Source organism: Daucus carota, chromosome 8, assembly GCF_001625215.2.
Source record: "Daucus carota subsp. sativus chromosome 8, DH1 v3.0, whole genome shotgun sequence".
Classification (NCBI taxonomy): Eukaryota; Viridiplantae; Streptophyta; class Magnoliopsida; order Apiales; family Apiaceae; genus Daucus; species Daucus carota.
Genome location: NC_030388.2, coordinates 31,402,125 through 31,419,831, shown reverse-complemented (window position 1 = coordinate 31,419,831; position 17,707 = coordinate 31,402,125). Strand labels below are relative to the sequence as shown.

Below are 17,707 nucleotides of genomic sequence, written 5' to 3'. Positions count from 1 at the left end.
ATACCATCGGATTAAAGCATAATTTAAAATCTCAATTGAATACCACTAGATTTTGTTGCATAATTTAAAATCTCAATTGAATACCTAAAGATTTTAATGAATTTCAAACAATCCCAATCGAATACCCTCAGATTTCATGAATGAAAAAAATGCTTTAAAATCTCAATCCAATACACTCGTGTAAGAGGGTATATTGGATTGGATTTTATAAACATTTTTTCTCATTCATGAAATCCGAGGGTATTCGATTGCGATTGTTTGAAATCCATTAAAATCGTGAGGTATTCAATTCAAATTTTAAATTATGCTACAAAATCTGATGGTATTAAATTGGGATTTTAAATTATGCTTTAAAATCTGATGATATTCAATTAGAATTGTTTAAAATCCATTAAAATATGATCATATTCAAATGGTGATGGATTTTTTTGGATTTCATAAAATGATGGATTTTGTGGCATTCTTCGGTGTATTTTAAGTTTTTTGAAATCTAATCAAAATCAATGGTATTTTGAAACATTATGCTTAAATCATATAAACTCTGCGACATTTTGTCAAAAATCCGCACAAAATCAAAATCACATAGAATCCATTAAAATCCATACACCGAAAACAATCAATTAAAATCCCAATCGAATACACCCCGTGAAAATCATTAATACATACTACAAACAAATGTCTACGTGCGTATATGCAAACAACTATTTTTTGTTGAGTGGAGGTTTTTTATTGGTCGGTACTTTTGTGCTGGAGATATGAGTATTAATTCGATTTTATTCGATAAAACTTTCCATCTAGTAAGTGGTTGTTCAAAATATAAACAAAATATATACTTATGGTATAGAATAAATTCAATTCTAATAATACATTTTTCTTATTTATTAATATAATCAACTCCGTCCACCTTGTGTTGCCAAGATAGCATGATGATCACTTGCATGAAAATTTTGAGTTTTTGTTATGCCAATTGCCAGATCAGATACGTTAGTAATGGCCAATGGGATGCAATATATGTCTAGATAGAAAAAGAATTGTTTGAGGCTCAGAAGCTGCATCCATGCAAGCTGGAAAAGGAAGACAGATTATAATAATTTCACTACAAATAATCCTATGCTCTATATCATTTTCAGCCAGCCTAGATAGTAAACTGTTAGCTAAAAGAATAAATTCTCTTGTATTTCTTGACCAGCATCATTAATTATAAACTGTAATTAACTCTAATAATAACATTTTGAATCGTACTATAAATTATCATCTATAAAATAATTAATAGATAATAAATAAAAATATTTAGAAATTATCTAAAAAGGAATCAACTCCAGTAGACATATAATAATGATATACTGTAATTAACTCCAGTATTATTTTAAAATATAGTCAGCATTTTCAAGTATAATATATTTAATATTTTTTAAACAGAACCAACCTAATTGAAAATCCTCTCACACCTATTGTTTGATTTTGTTCAGACCTCGGACTTGGAGGTGAAAACACAGTCTTTAACCTTACATGTGTCTTGTTTATATCAAGATTAAAGACTGATGAGTGTAATTAGTAATTACTCGATGTTTAAGCTTCTTAAGCTTACAAAAGTGTCGGTGCTGATTCAATTATACGTGACAAGATTCGATACCCCTATATATATATTGCGCAAGCTTTCTAAACCACATTTTGTTGAAATATTATTATGTAGTTGTCAAAATCCACTTAATTATAATAACGATAACACTTCTGATTTGGATTGAAAGATAAATAATTTAGGTGGCATGTCCCATTTGTCGCTCACACACTACTTTAAACTTTGCAACTTGTGTCCTCATATTACTAATTATCTCTATTTTTCTCTATTTTATATTTTAGTGTTAAAGTTGTCTAAGTTGGCTTAACATGAGGTTGCTAAACAACAAACGAAGCCATATGGAAAGAAGAAATTAGATAGAAAAAGTTGCATTAATTTTCAATGCCAGAATCTTTAAAGAAGATACACGTAAAAAAAAAAAGAAAAAAAATCGGAGCGAGCATGTTCGGGCACAGAATCGGGATTTAAAATAATTTCCTGGCTCATAAGTTTAATAATAATATTTTTACTGATCATTCAAGATTATTCGAGTTTAAAATAAATTTCAAAAAAAATCAATATTATTGTGATATTTATAATTTGTTCTTGTGTAATTAATTTAAAGATTAAAATTATTATCACCCGATTATCGAAATTTTACACTTTTATTGAGATGATTTTTTGATTATTTAAATTTCAGAACTTTCTAGAAACAATAAATTTTTACGATATAAATTTACCTTCATATATTTTTATTAACATATTATTAAATATTAATAAAGTATTTATTTTATTTTATATCTTTTTCTATTATTTTATATATATTTAATAATCAGCGTGTGCCCCATCTCGATGAAAAGAATTGGACAGACCGAACACGTATATATTAGGACGAGAAGTTGGGCCACGTTATCCCCACGGGTCTAACAAGAATAGCTTGCAAGTTGGGCTTAATGATTTAATGCCAGCTCGAACAAAATCCAGAAAATGTTAAATAAATTCCGATTTCAATAAAGTCTACATTGAAAAGTCTCGTTAAGTCGTTTGTATTTTTGTGTCTTTTTTCCTTTGATCACTCACTTCATATCCATGTGCATCTCCAAGGCTAAGAAAAATGACAACTCGGTTGTGAAAGATAATATTTTCAATTCATCCTGTTTATATCATTCACACTTTAACATATTTAATGTATATTTTGTTTAATATATTCCTTTCATTCATTTTTTTCAAATTTAAATGACATATGATCAAATTTAAAACATTATTTTAGAAGAACAAAAAATACGAATATCAAAAATATTATATCACTGATAAAATGATGTTTCTTTTACTAAGCCGGAAATATATATATAGGAAACGAGGGCCATTACCCTAGAGATATTTAACACCAAATAACGAAAATCGAATCTAAAATCATATAATCTTCCATATTTCACGCGAATTTAACGCTAATATGAATGAATAATTAGATAAGAGGAGAATATTTTCTTCTTCTAAATTTTAATCAAAATAAAGAACTCTCCCAACATTCCCTAGTGATGTTCCCTTAAGTCTTTGACATGAACTCTATTGGCAAATTTAGGTGCAAAATATTTTCAACCGAAAGATATTAGTACTTCACCACTTGAGCTCAAATTATAGATGTAAGCAGAAGACTCGAGTAGTCGGCTCCATTTTATAATTTATTTAATTTTATTAATTCTCTATAGTTTGGCATATGTCAAATATTACATTGGAATGTTCCCAAACTCTAGTGAACAAGTTGAGTTTAGGCGGTGACCAACAAACACAATTCTTAATTATTTTGTTTTTAGAAGTCCAAAATGTCAAAGCATATCGAACGTATTTCCATGGAGAGAAAAAAAGAAGAAGAAGCATCGACCAAAACAGAATACCACTCAAAGATCCAAAATTTATATGCAAAATTTATAAAATTTTAGAAGATCCGAAAATTAGTACTTGTGCTTCTGTTTCGTCGTATAAAAATTGAAAAATGTTATATCCAGAGCAATATTTTTGTTTCCAGAACAAATTCAATTATCTCTCTTTTATATTCACGTAAATGATCTAACTTTAGTGCAAGTTTTGCAAATTGCTCTGAAAATTAAAAAATTGCTTTAGATATAATATTTCTTTAAAAATTCAGTACTTCTACAATACATGAGTGAAGATTGTATCTCGATTTTTATCAAACTTTAGCGATTTCGATTCCGATTTTTATACGATTTTTTTATTGTCTCTTTCATCCATTATCATTGACATGAAAATTAAAAAACATTCTTGCAAGCCGTTGTGTATTGATTCTTCAACAAATTGAGAGGTACCAACCTTTGATTCCTAAAACCTCGTGACAAGAACCTAAAGTCTTAGGAGAATTTGATGACATAATCCCTCTAAATTTCAACTAATTAAAATAAATAATAAATTACTAAATGCATCGACTCTCGATCGGTAAGCAGGCTGGTGATCAAATTTTCTGTTTTTTTGTCAACGCACCGACAGGCGACAGCCAAACTTGTGATTTGAGAGTGTGCTAATAACTAAGCTTCCACTCATCTTTCATCGTGGAGAGATTTTTAGTTAACATTACCAAACTTTCACGCGGCTGACGTTCACTTTTATTCCCTCGAACAAATTTAGGAACTGTTTGAATAAATTAAATAAAAAAATATTTCTTGTTTAAATTCAAAAGTTGACTAGAACTGATAGGTAAATTAAGATTTATAAACGATTAAACTGTTTGGAAAAAAAACAAAAAATCTGAAACAAAAACGGCTATTTTCAACTTTTATAAGTATTTCTAGTTTTTTACATAAACCGGTCAAGAAAGTAGAAGTCGACTTTTCATAAAAAAAGTTAGAAGTGCTACGTGCCAAACAAGCACTTAATTCATAGGACCGTTTGAGTTAACTTAAAATAAGTGATTTCTTGCTTATTATAAAAAAGTGGAGTAGGAGTGAGAAGTAAATAAGTTAATAAAGTGTTTGGGAAATAAGCAGTAGCTGTGAGAAGGAAGCTAACATTCTCAGCTTCTTAAAAATGTTTCTACTTCTTTACACAAACAGTTCAAAAAAGCAGAAGCAAGAAGTCTGCTTCTTGCAAACAAACACCACCAATATACTGAAACAATAATTCGCATTGCTAAGTCATAAATCATTTTTGCAACCAATTAAAATCACATATGAATCAATTAACTGAAAAATACAAGTGACCAAAATGCAAGAAGGTGCTCTAAATATCTAACGACTATGATCTCTCAACCACATTTACACTTAAGAACTTTCCCTTTAATTATTTAAGGCATCTACAAAAGCAAAAAAAAATCAATTACTACATTGTAAACTATTACAAATAATTAAAGTTCTCATGATCTCTCCCACTAGCTAACAATCAAAAATCAGCAAAGCAAGCTTAATCATTGCCAAACAAGTAACATGCAAATTACACTATACATGCACATTATCACTACATTATAAACTATTAAAAACAAGTAATGTGAAAAAGTTTCTTTATATCATCATCATTGTTGTTTGAACAACGAAACAAAAGGAAGAACATAAATAAAGATTTCTAATCTAATGGCCGATATTGCTCCATTTTTTTTAGCAAAATCGACGCATTATTACATTTTTGCCCCCACCTCACGAATCTACACTTCTCCATACCCCTCCTCCACTATAATTTATAATAATATATTTAATTGTTGTATCATATAAATATCTACGTATCTTTACAACAATCGTTTCCCTTCACAATTACAACATTAGAATTTCAAAAAAGTAACGAAAAATCAAAAGAAAATATTTATGCTTGATTCTTCTTGTGGGCTTCCGATTTTACCCTTGGCTGGATCCCGTAATAACTTACATACCACTTGACAAACTTTCTCAACCCGGTCGACAAATCGGTGCTCGGTTTATACCCGAAATCATTATAAGCCAAACTAACATTTGCATGAGTATATGGAACGTCGCCGTTTCGAGGCATCCGAATCACATTTTTCTTGGCCTTCAAGTTTAGCAAACTTTCCAAAATAGAAACCAACTTTCCTACCGAGACCGGAGAAGTGTTACCTAAATTATAAATCCGCAACTGCGCCGGACCTCTCTTCTTCCCACCGCTGCCTGTGCTCTTCTCCGCGGTGTCGAGAGCTCCGACGCAGCCTTTTACGATATCATCAATGTATGTAAAATCACGCGCCACCTCTTTGTTATCTTGAGTCTTGTAAACGTTGATTGCTTTCGACTGAAGCAAGTCTTTCGTGAAGAAGAAGTAAGCCATGTCGGGTCTTCCCCACGGCCCGTAAACAGTAAAAAAACGTAACCCGGTCATTGATAAACCGTAAATATGATTGTAAGTGTGCGCGATCTCTTCGCCTGCTTTTTTAGTTGCGGCGTAGAGACTCGCGGGCTGATCAGTACGGTCTGACTCGGAGAACGGGTTCTCCGTGTTCAGACCGTACACGGATGACGAAGAGGCCCACACTATTGCGGGTTGCGGATCAGCCGCTTTCACAACTTCTAGCAACGTAACAAAACCCGCAATATTTGATTTAATATACGATTGCGGGTTTTGCATTGCGTAACGCACACCAGCTTGAGCCGCAAGATGTAACACATGTGTAAACGGAACGATGCTAAATAATTTCGCTAGCAATTCCGCATCATTTAAATCGGCCTCGACAATAAAAATATCGTGACTCGACAACAATTTTTGTCGAGCTCGCTTCAGAGACGGATCATAATATTTGTTAAAATTGTCGAGGCCTAGCACTCCATCACCGCGCTTTTTCAGCGCGAGTGAGCAGTGCGAGCCAACAAATCCAGCAGCTCCCGTGACAAGGATCGAAAACCCGCTAGCACGCCGAGGAGTCGAGGAGTGGCGGACTTGTTTCTCCCAATCAGCTCCGGTCCCGTAAAACGCGGATAAATGACGGTGCGGACTAGCAGTAGCAGTGTGGCTAGCCAACGGATGGTAATTCAGTGTGAAGAAGAAAATTAAGACGATCGAGATTAGTAGAGATGCGCGAAAGATGAGTTTCGACGAAGCTGTCAGAAGCTTCGTCGAGTTAACTCGTTTGATGTAGCTATTGTATCTTTCGAGTTTGGTTGTTTTGCTCGTGTCGGATGGGAATGCCATTGTGTCTGGAGAGTGTTTTTGAGAGGAGCTGAGGTTCTCTGAGATTTGAAGGCAGGGAATGAATGGATATAAAGGAGAGTTTGGGACTGTTTGTTTAGGACACGGGATGAGTTGTATTACTTTAATACCCTCCAACCAAAAAGTCAAGTTTTCATGGATGAGTTGTTTAATTATGATTAATATTGGATTTGAAAAACTTAACTTGGACAAGTCGCAATGATTCATCTTTGTTTCTTGATAATATAATACCATAAAACTGAAGATACCGAATACCTATAAATTATTTTCAAAAAAAATTGTCAAAGTCTAATTGATTATATTTGATTAATTTCATCTATATTAAAAATAACAAGATCTCATATATATAAATAAAATTAAAATTAATCATTTGTCTGTTATGTTATTTTGAAATATAAATTAGAACAAAATTTAGGATACATAACATTTTTAAAAAGTATTGTAAATAGGTAATATCAAGAAAATTTAAGACTTTATAACATCCATCGATTAAAATATTAATTTCAATTGGAGTTCGGATGGGTAGAGATGGAAGTGAATTTGTGAACAGTTTCTATGGAACAGGGTATGGTGGAGAATTACTAAAATGCCATTGAGAGTGTGGACAGAAATGTAGGTGAACTGTAATGGAGGAAAAGAGGAGACATTAATGCAAATGGATGAAGAAGATGAGCAGAGCAGCCGCTATCCAGCTCATAATAAATTCGAAAGGGAAGTATGTAGACAAATTACTAAACCATGTGGTGAACACGTATATATTCATGACAACAAGTAGGGATCCCAACTAAATTAATTTATATGTCAAATTTTATTAATATTTATTTTCTGAAATTATGAATAAGAACGTAATTACAATAAAATTTACGCGACATAACATATATAAGTTGAACCTCAAATAAAAATTGATAAAAAGTAATTTTTTCTGGCCCCAACATAAGGTAAATAGAAAGAGACAAATTTTTATCACTTGAATATGTATAAATTTAATTATATTTGATAGTATTATTGAAAATGGTGTTATGACAGAATTTCGTAATATTATTGTATTTTCCCATGATGGTGTCTAAATTAGAACAAAGATAGATCGATAGATCAATAGATCAAGAAATGTGCTAAAAAAACGTGAAACAATTGACTTTTTCATCTCTGTCATCTTCACTTGTTAGTCCAAAAGATACTAATAGAATTACTAGCCGGAAATAATTTGCTCAATATTAGTGTCCAACCATTTGATAAATAAAATTAAAACATTTTGTAGTGTTGCTTTCATGCTTTTCATGTACTACAAACTGGTACACGGATGAAGAATTTTACTATACTTCAAATACTGTACTACCTTGGCCTTCGATTTTACCTTGCATTGAGTTCTGAGAGATCGAAATTCCGATTTATCATAACGATGTTTTTTCTCCGTCTCACTCGTTTCTGATACTTTAGATATTGCATCTTTAGGTCAAAATAAGCGATAAATTACATAAAAAAAGTAAAAAATTGGATAAAATAGTGTTATGATTAATATTTAATTAATAAATTGAGAAATACGGATGAACTTAGTTGATGTCATTGATTTTTTAATTTTAAATTTTTTTGAAATGTAACTGACAGGGATGAAAAAAATGGAAGAGACATTGAAAATATAAATGTCAACTATGTAATATAGATTTTAAATTTATTTAATTTTAAGAAATATATATAATATAAATGTCAACAATTACAATATTATTAATTCGGAAAAAGTAAGTGACCTAATAGAAAGAGTGGAACATGCATGCAACTAAGAAGGAAAAAATATTAGCCTCGCCGTTTCGGTGACTTTCAAGGCATTCATATTCTGTGGAGACGAATGAATGCTACAAAATATGCTTGATATATTAATTATATTTAAAAATATTAATTTAATTGATTAAAATATATTCGAATGTTTGGACCTGGATGATGGTAAAATGCTTATATATTAGCGAACAAACGGAGAATATCGCCGGAATTTGTAAGAATAAACACGTGCCGGCCGGCAACTAATTAAAGAAGTTCGCCATTTGTTTCGATTGGGTAAATATGTGCAGACTGCAGTACATTTGGGCTAACAGCTGTTTATCGGACTGCAATTTAGCATTTCGTTAGACAAAAGGCAAGCAATAAATTAGATAATGCCGTGCAGTAGTGTACTTTGCGGGACGAGAGTTTGGCACGTATTTTAATATTTTAAAAAAATATAATTTCGTAGCTTATTTATTAATCTCTTTTTCTTGAATAAAAATCTGATGCTCAAATTTTCATATGTAAAAAGAAAATTTCAAAAATAAGTTATGAAACTATATTTTATAAGAATCTTAAAATGCATGTCGAGCGGTGAAAAAAACCTGCAAGGAAATGAGAGGGACGGAGGAAATATAAGCCTTATGGACTGCTACTTTTCTTTTCTTGACCCATTTATGTAAATAAGTGGAAGCACTTTTAAAAAATTGAGAGTTTTATCCGGACAGAATTATACAATAATATAATAAATCACGATATATATGGTAGCGATCGACGAATCCACTCGGAGGGTTATTTCATTTATATTAAAAAAATTATTAAACAAGTAATTTTTATATAATGATATACTAATTTGGCTGGAAAAGAAATTTTAGTAGAACGGGCAAGATTTTTATAAAGTATAATTTGAAATATTTTAAATAATGGGTGCTCGAGAATAAGCTTTCCAGACTCTTGTAATATATATTTATTTAATAATTTAAAATATTTTAAATTTAAATCCCTTCTATAATTTTATGTTTTAACCAAATCTCTCCTAAATCTTAATAGAATAATGTACCCGCCCTTGTTTTCGAAGATAGTACACTCGGAAATAGATCACACACGGTTATGACTCAACAGATGGATGGAAAAATCATAAATATATAAATGAATTCATACTTGTGGCTGTTTGGTAGCGTGTGGGACGGTGTTGTGACCGACAAAACTAGTTTAAGGTTGGGACACTCCCAGGCCTGGCTGCATCTTGCGCAGTGGCGGAATCAAGATTAATTTCGAACCCGAGCTAAATTATTATTAAAATTTCAGTAAAAAAGTTAAAAATAAATATGCATACTTTAATTAGTTAAGTGGTGAAATCTTTACTGCTTTTTTTTAGGAAGGAATGGATGACAACTGAATTCTACGATTTTGCATATATTGATAGCGTTGTAAGATAACTTCATCGTCTATGTCTTTAAATATGGCCTTCTCGATGTAAACCACCATGTTAAGTGGGCTATTTTTTTTATATATAATCATTTTTATTTGTCCCCGGACTAAAAAATTAAAAATAATTACACTTATTATTTTTTTTTCAGCCGGGGCTGGCCGGGACTAGCCCCCTGGTTCCGCCCCTGATCTTACGTAGTTTGTAAACAATTCGAACAAGCTGACAATCCACATTGTAATTTATGATTAATCCAGTTTATACGGAGATTAGTGTAATAGATCTCGTTTTGGGTTGCGTTTAAGCCGGGTAACGCAACCAGGTGATGGTGCCAAAACATTTATAAATGTTCATTATTGTTTTATTTATATGAGCTTTAAAATCAAGTGAATAATTTTAAAGCTAAAAGCTAAGACCTTAGAGTCACAGTATCAGTAAATATGATGTTGACTTGCCTCTATACAATGATAATTGTATGTTTCAAAATAAAAGGTTTTGGATAGTGTGATTTGTTTGTTAAGAATGACACTGGTTTGTTGTGCCTTTGAGAAAAAGAAATCGTTAAAAAGATATTGTAAAAATTGAGAAATTGTTTGATAATTTTTTTTAATATTTACGTGTTTTGATATATAATTTCAAAATATACTTTTTTGAATTTGATAATAATATATGTGACAACTTTCCATAAAAGCTTATAATTTTTTTTAGTGGAAATACTTTTTTTTTTTTTTGAAAATAAGAAGATAGTGTATCTTTAGTGGAAATACTTGTTTTCTCTAAAAATAAACTTTTAAAATAAGTATTGTTAAAAAATATGTTTTTAGATTCACTAGACACAATTTTACGTGCTTATCATAAGAATCTGTTTATCATGTCCATTTTCAAAAAATTTATTGGTCAATTTGACATAGTTTGATTGAAATTTATATATTATATAAAAAAATTAAAATTATCAAAAAATAAATTTAGTCTATTTTAATATGTAATTTTTTATAAAATAATTGATAAATTTATTTTAATAATTTAATCAAAAATTAGTCAATTTAATTTATCGAACAATAAAAAGGACGTAAATTAGGGCGGAAGGAGTATTTTATAATAATTTCATCTTGACAGACCAAACCTAAAACTTAACAACAAACATTTTCTTCATATATCACCGTCCCGAGAACGCATTTTTGATGATATTAGGTAGAAATTATCATTTGCTAGCCAAAGTAAAAGAAAATAACAAATATATACTGGACTTAATAATTATGATAATATCTATTCAAAATAATAATAATAAATAATTACGATAATGAGAAAAGGACAAATCCGCAATGTAGTCGATGCGCGATAGCTCATTGGCAACCACCGCAATTCATTTGTATGCATGACTTTAATAGCCAGTCCTTGGACTTGGGCAGTATATTAGAAGACTATTGGTTATTTTTTTTATATTTATTTTTGATAAAATTAGACTTTTTTTTTGAAGAATAAAATTAGACTATTGGTTATTGATTTCTAATATAACATGTTTTGGTACCAAATGTCAACAAAATGAAGATGGTTTTGTACCTATGCGAGTTTTCTTAATCTATGGGGCCGCACATATAGTTTTAATATTTTATTTGACCCATAGGGAAAAAAAAAGATTGATATATATTTTATTTTTCGAAAACAACTTTTTATTCTTGAAAAAGATAAGTAATTTTTTTTAAGGTAAAATTAGTAGTATCAAACATTATAATTGCAAAAATTACATAAATACGTATCTTTTCTGAAAATAAAACTATAAATATATATTCAAATAAGCCAAATGCACAGGCTAGCTGAAAATGCTCTACCATTTTTATTCTAAACAAATCGTTCCGAAAATTCATCATAAACATTTGAATTAACGGGTCAAGACTCAAGAATTGTCCTTTCAAAATTAGAGCCATGTACAATTAAGCTACTTTTTTGAGACGAATATGACTTATAGCACAAATGAGTATCTGTTTTAAGATATTCTAGCCAAAGTAAAAGAAAATAACAAATATATACTGGACTTAATAATTAAGCTACGTTAGTATAAAAAGATAAGGACAACTTGCACTTGGTTCTCAATTCCTTCATGAAACGACATTCGTGACCATACCGACCTACATGGGAGTCGTAGCTAGAAGCTACGTTCTCATTTATGAAAATCTATCTGACCACCGAGGCACCGACTCGTCATACAACAATATATTCATTAGGACAGTGCATATGTTTATTCGTCATATAAAAAAATTTAATTGAAATCTCTTTCGACTATGTTAAATTTTATACAGGGAAGCTTATTTATCTTTTACAAATAAATTTTAAACAAAGAAGCTTATACGCCCATATATGCCTTACAAATGAATATTTGTTCTGATATATGAGCAGAGTCAAACCCGGGTGTTCGGACAACGAGTGATAAACCCATCCCTTAGTTATCCAATCGCATTCACTTCATATTTTTTCACAAGAATGATGCAAATTAAAAATTTATTTGCAGGCTGTATAAATTACATTCAAACGCACTCAAATAATTCTTCTTCTCAATCAGAATTTGATAAACTATAAATTACTTTGGATTACAACAGCATGCACAAGGGGGATCATGTCCCTTGGTGGTGCAGTCACCGCTCGGATAGCCTTTATGAATACATTGATAAGCACAATTTGGAAACTGATTACAAGCCCCTATACAGTTCTCCTGGTCCAAGCCAATGACACTGTGCTTGCTGTACTGTGGGCAACTCGACTGATCCGCGTTAACTATCCCTGCAAACACATCACATTTCAAAATTAGTCCTTCTCATGGAAGAAAATTATGTATCTAAAAATTACGTTATCTAGACATTTTGTCTCAAATACCCGTGTGGGATACTATTAAGGAATAAGAGTAAAATAGACCTTCACTCCGATATGCGACATTCGACATTCGGACATGAGTATGGACACTCTGACACATTAGACAAAAATATGTAATTTTCAAATTATTACCCTAGTATGACACTCAGACATGTATTCATATTAGACAGTTTTAGCTTTGAGTTTAAAAACATGCCAGCTACAATACAAGCAAGAACATGAATTAATCAATCAAAAATAGAAGACTAACCCAAGTTGACAAGCAATAAAAATACTGAAATTCCAACGACAAAGAAGTTTGGAGAGGAGGCCATTTTACTACTGTATGTATGTGATTTTCTTCTTACTTCTCTGCCTCAAACCTTCTGAATAATGTGTTTAAATAGGATAGCAATTGGCTATGTGTAATTAATGCAAGATTTGCCAGTATATATATTTTGAAGATTTTGAATATTTTCCTTATAATGAGTGTGTACATAATAAGAAGTTTGTTCATATTGTTCTTTGATACGAATATACCGAAATTATATTTTTTTTTCCAAATAAATATAATGAACAAATCGATGTATTTCTTTTCTTTGATACGACATGTATGATCTGAATTTGATTTGATCATCATCTTTTTTAGAGAGTAATTAATGAAATTTAACAGATGTCTGGTGATTATGGCAACCAGAATCCTTTCAATTTTAGTGTTCATAACTTCATATTCATAACCCTTTCTACTAATAAATTCATAAATTTTGAATTGAAAGGTGAATCAATTAGCTCCGATTCCTGATTTCTACAACCATGCATATCATGTTTATACTGTGCTTCCAAGTTCTGATTATGAGTGAAAAATACGGGGAAAAAAGTTAAAACTCTCTTCTGCTCATGAGTTTTTTGCAGCAAAGAGAAGAGATCCGAAAAGAAAATATAAAAGTTTAGAAGTATTGATCATATAGTAAAACTTATTCTATTTAATTTTTTTAAGAATTAACATTATACATATAAATAACATTATACATATAAATTTTCATACATCAAATAAAAATTTCAAAACTAAAATTTTTATATCCCGACAAAACACGTAAATATGTGCGTCAAAAATCAAATAACCGTAAGTTGTTGATTCTCCGGAATCGATTCGCCATGTTTTAGAACAGGGGACTCAGTAACACTCTCTAGTGAAGAAGTTATACCAATGTAAAGTTAACAGCACAAGAAGCAACCAGGACGTGTTGTAGGTCAGATTCCTTATAACGAGTGTGTACATAATGGGAAGTCTGTTCATGTTGTTCTTTGATACGAATATACCGAAATTATATTTTTTTTCCAAATAAATATAATGAACAAATCGATGTATTTCTTTTCTTTGATACGACATGTATGATCTGAATTTGATATGATCATCATCTTTTTTAGAAAGTAATTAATGAGATTTTAACAGATGTCCGGTGATTATGGCAACCAGAATCCTTTCAATTTCAGTGTTCATAACTTCATATTCATAACCCTTTCTACTTATAAATTCATAAATTTTGAATTGACAGGTGAATCAATTAGCTCTGATTCTTGATTTCTACAACCATGCATATCATGTTTATACTGTGTTTCCAAGTTCTGATTATGAGTGAAAAATACGGGGAAAAAAGTTAAAACTCTCTTCTGCTCATGAGTTTTTTGCAGCAAAGAGAAGAGATCCGAAAAGAAAATATAAAAGTTTAGAAGTATTGATCATATAGAAAACTTATTCTATTTAATTTTTTTAAGAATTAACATTATACATATAAATTTTCATACATCAAATAAAAATTTCAAAACTAAAATTTTATATCCCGACAAAACACGTAAATATGTGCGTCAAAAATCAAACAACCGTAAGTTGTTGATTCTCCGGAATCGATTTGCCATGTTTTAGAACAGGGGACTCAGTAACACTCTCTAGTGAAGAAGGCATACCAATGTAAAGTTAACAGCACAAGAAGCAACCAGGACCTGCTGTAGGTAAGATTCCACTTCGAAAGAACACGAGAGCATCTCCAACAGCGTTGACTATAATCATTGGCTAAATTGGACACATTATGTAAAATTTGCTGAACCTGTAAGACATTTTGCTTCGATGGTACTGGCTAAATATTAGTTCAATATGGTAATAAATGATGTACGATCTTCCTACAGATTTTCTTACAGACCTGTAGAGGTTCGGCAAATTTAGCCATCCATAAGAAGTTGGCTAAATTTATAGACAACAGGTGAGCATGGTTGGAGTTGAATTTTTGGATTTTTGGAGCTGTTGGCTAAATTTTTTTTATTTTAAGTATGTCAACTCACCTTTTAGCCAAGGGTTTTAGATGGTTGGAGATGCTCTGACTAAATTTAGATTCATTAATTTTTATTAAAAAAGGAAAATAAATAATTTTTATTAAAAAAGAAAAAAAATTAATTTTTTTTATTAAACTAACAGGGACGGAGGGAGCCAACAAAATCCGAGAAAAAGGGTCCTCACATTCTTTGGGGTATTAGCCTATTTTGAAGCTTGCTGTGAGTTGGTTTTGTATTACTTGTTTTCATTAGTTGAGTCTTATGACAGTTTTTAAATGGATTTTATATCAAGGTATTCACTATTCTTATCAAAAATTATAAATTGATTATCCAATCTCTACTGGAATTTGATGAAATCTTAAAAACTACTACCTCTGTTTTGAAATAGAGATCGTTTGACTTTTTTGCACGTATTTTTAAGTCTATTGACCGCATGCTAAAAATCATTATTTTCGAAATTTTCATTTTTTGAATAAAAATATATGATTGATATTATTATTCAAAATAAGAAAATTTCAAAATTAATGATTTTAAGTATGCGGTCAAAAGACTTAAAACTACGTGCAAAAAAGTCAAACAACCTATATTTTAAAACGGAGAGAGTAGGACATTGATATACAATGATTATAGTGGCTTCACCTGATATTCTTGACAAGAATGCCGGGCACTGAGCACTTTAACATAATACCCGCTTTTAAATTTCAGTTTCAACGGTTTGTACATTAAATTTATTTGCAGGCTGTATAAATTAGATTCAAACGCACTCAAATAATTCTTCTTCTCCATCAGAATTTGATAAATTATAAATTACTTTGGATTACAGCAGCATGCACAAGGGGGATCATGTCCCTTGGTGGTGCAGTCACCGCTTGAATAACCTCTAAAAACACATTCAAGACCACAACTCGGAAACGCATTACAAGCCCCTATACAGTTCTCCTGGTCCAACCTAATGACCCTGTGCTTGCTGTACTGTGGGCAACTCGACTGATCCGCGTTAACTATCCCTGTAAACACATCACATTTCAAGATGAGCATTGATAGGTGCACAAAATTATATATAAAAAATTTGTACATAAAGTTGTGGCAATTGCTGTGGTGGGTTTTAATTAGAGTTCTTAATATAAATACAAGGGTTTTTCAGTTAAAACCCATCACATATCATTATGTACAAAATTTTGTACACATTTATGTTACATTTTATATCGAGTATTCATGTCGGATCTTCCACACTCAGAATTGGGTATCGACACTCTGACACTTAGTTTAGACAAAAATACGTAAATTTTTCAAATTATTATAGAGTTCGACACTCAGACAGTGTTGGATAGTATAAAAACAATCTGGCTACGATAGAAGCAAGAACATGAATTGATCAATCAAAATAGAAGACTAACCCAAGTTGACAAGCAATAAAAATACTGAAATTCCAACGACAAAGAAGTTTGCAGAGGAGGCCATTTTACTACTGTATGTATGTGATTTTCTTCTTCTCTGCCTCAAATCTTCTGAATAATGTGTTTAAATAGGGATAGCAATTGGCTACATGAGATTAATGCAAGATTTGTCACTATATATAGTTTGAAGATTTCCAAAAATTTCCTTATAATGAGTGTGTACTGTGTACATAATAGGAAGCCTATTCATAAAGATTTTCCGAAATAAATATAATAACAAATCGATGTATTTCCTTTTCTTTATACGACATGTATGATCTGAATTTGATATGATCATCATCTTTTTTAAAAAGTGATTAATAATGAATGTTAGGTGATTATGGCACATAACCTTTCAATATCAGTGTTCATATTCATAACGTTTTTTAGTTTTTACTAATGATTCAGCCGATTCATGACGGTGTTATCTTATTTTTATAAAATAATTTTTATTCTTAAACATATGTGTGAAACTCTATTTAAAAACAATTACATATTTATAGATACAAGAAGTTGGACACCTCTAAAATATATAATTCTAGAATACAATGGATAAGTGTATAGGATTTTCACTCATTTTTAAAAATTAAGTTCATCCAAAGTTCCAAACATTCCCTCGTACTCGGCTATTTTTTTAAACTATTTGATATTTTAATAAGTGGAGAAGAGAATATTTATAATATTTTATACTAAAATATGAGTAAGGAGAAGAAAGAGATTTCTCAGAAAAAGAAAGTGAACTTCATAATGCTTAAAATTATGTTAATAATACTTTAGCAAAAATAATGGAAAAATTAATCTACTGAAAATTTTAAGTTTTTCGAGCTAACATTCACAAGTTGGTAGACATCGAAGTCCAGCATTAATCTTGGAGAAGCATCAGTCTCTGCATTAAATTATATCGGGTTGAAATTATTATATCGGGTCTGTTCGGACAACACGACTTCCCGTTTTAAATTAATTTTTTTGAAGTTTATTAAACGGTCCCATTATACGCTGGCTTGGGGCTTTAGAGCATCTCCAATGGCGTTGATTATGGGGCCGTTTGAGTTAGCTTAAAAGAAGTGACTTCTTATTTAAATTAAAAAAGTGATGCAGAAGTGAGAAGTAAATGAGTTAATAAAGTGTTTGAAAAAGAAGTAGAACCTCTGAGAGAGAAGCTAGTATTCTCAGCTTCTTAAAAGTGCTTCTATTTATTTA

At 30.8% G+C, this 17,707-nt stretch overlaps 1 protein-coding gene across 1 annotated transcript; it reads right to left on the bottom strand.

Annotated features, from left to right (window-relative positions):
• Positions 1-5,049: 5,049 nt before the first annotated feature.
• On the bottom strand, positions 5,050-6,756 carry LOC108200019 (UDP-glucuronate 4-epimerase 6). Its single transcript, XM_017368074.2, has one exon. The coding sequence runs from the start codon at positions 6,695-6,697 to the stop codon at positions 5,363-5,365; it is 1,335 nt and encodes a 444-aa protein (XP_017223563.1). The 5' UTR covers positions 6,698-6,756; the 3' UTR covers positions 5,050-5,362.
• Between the last annotated feature and the right edge of the window lie 10,951 nt (positions 6,757-17,707).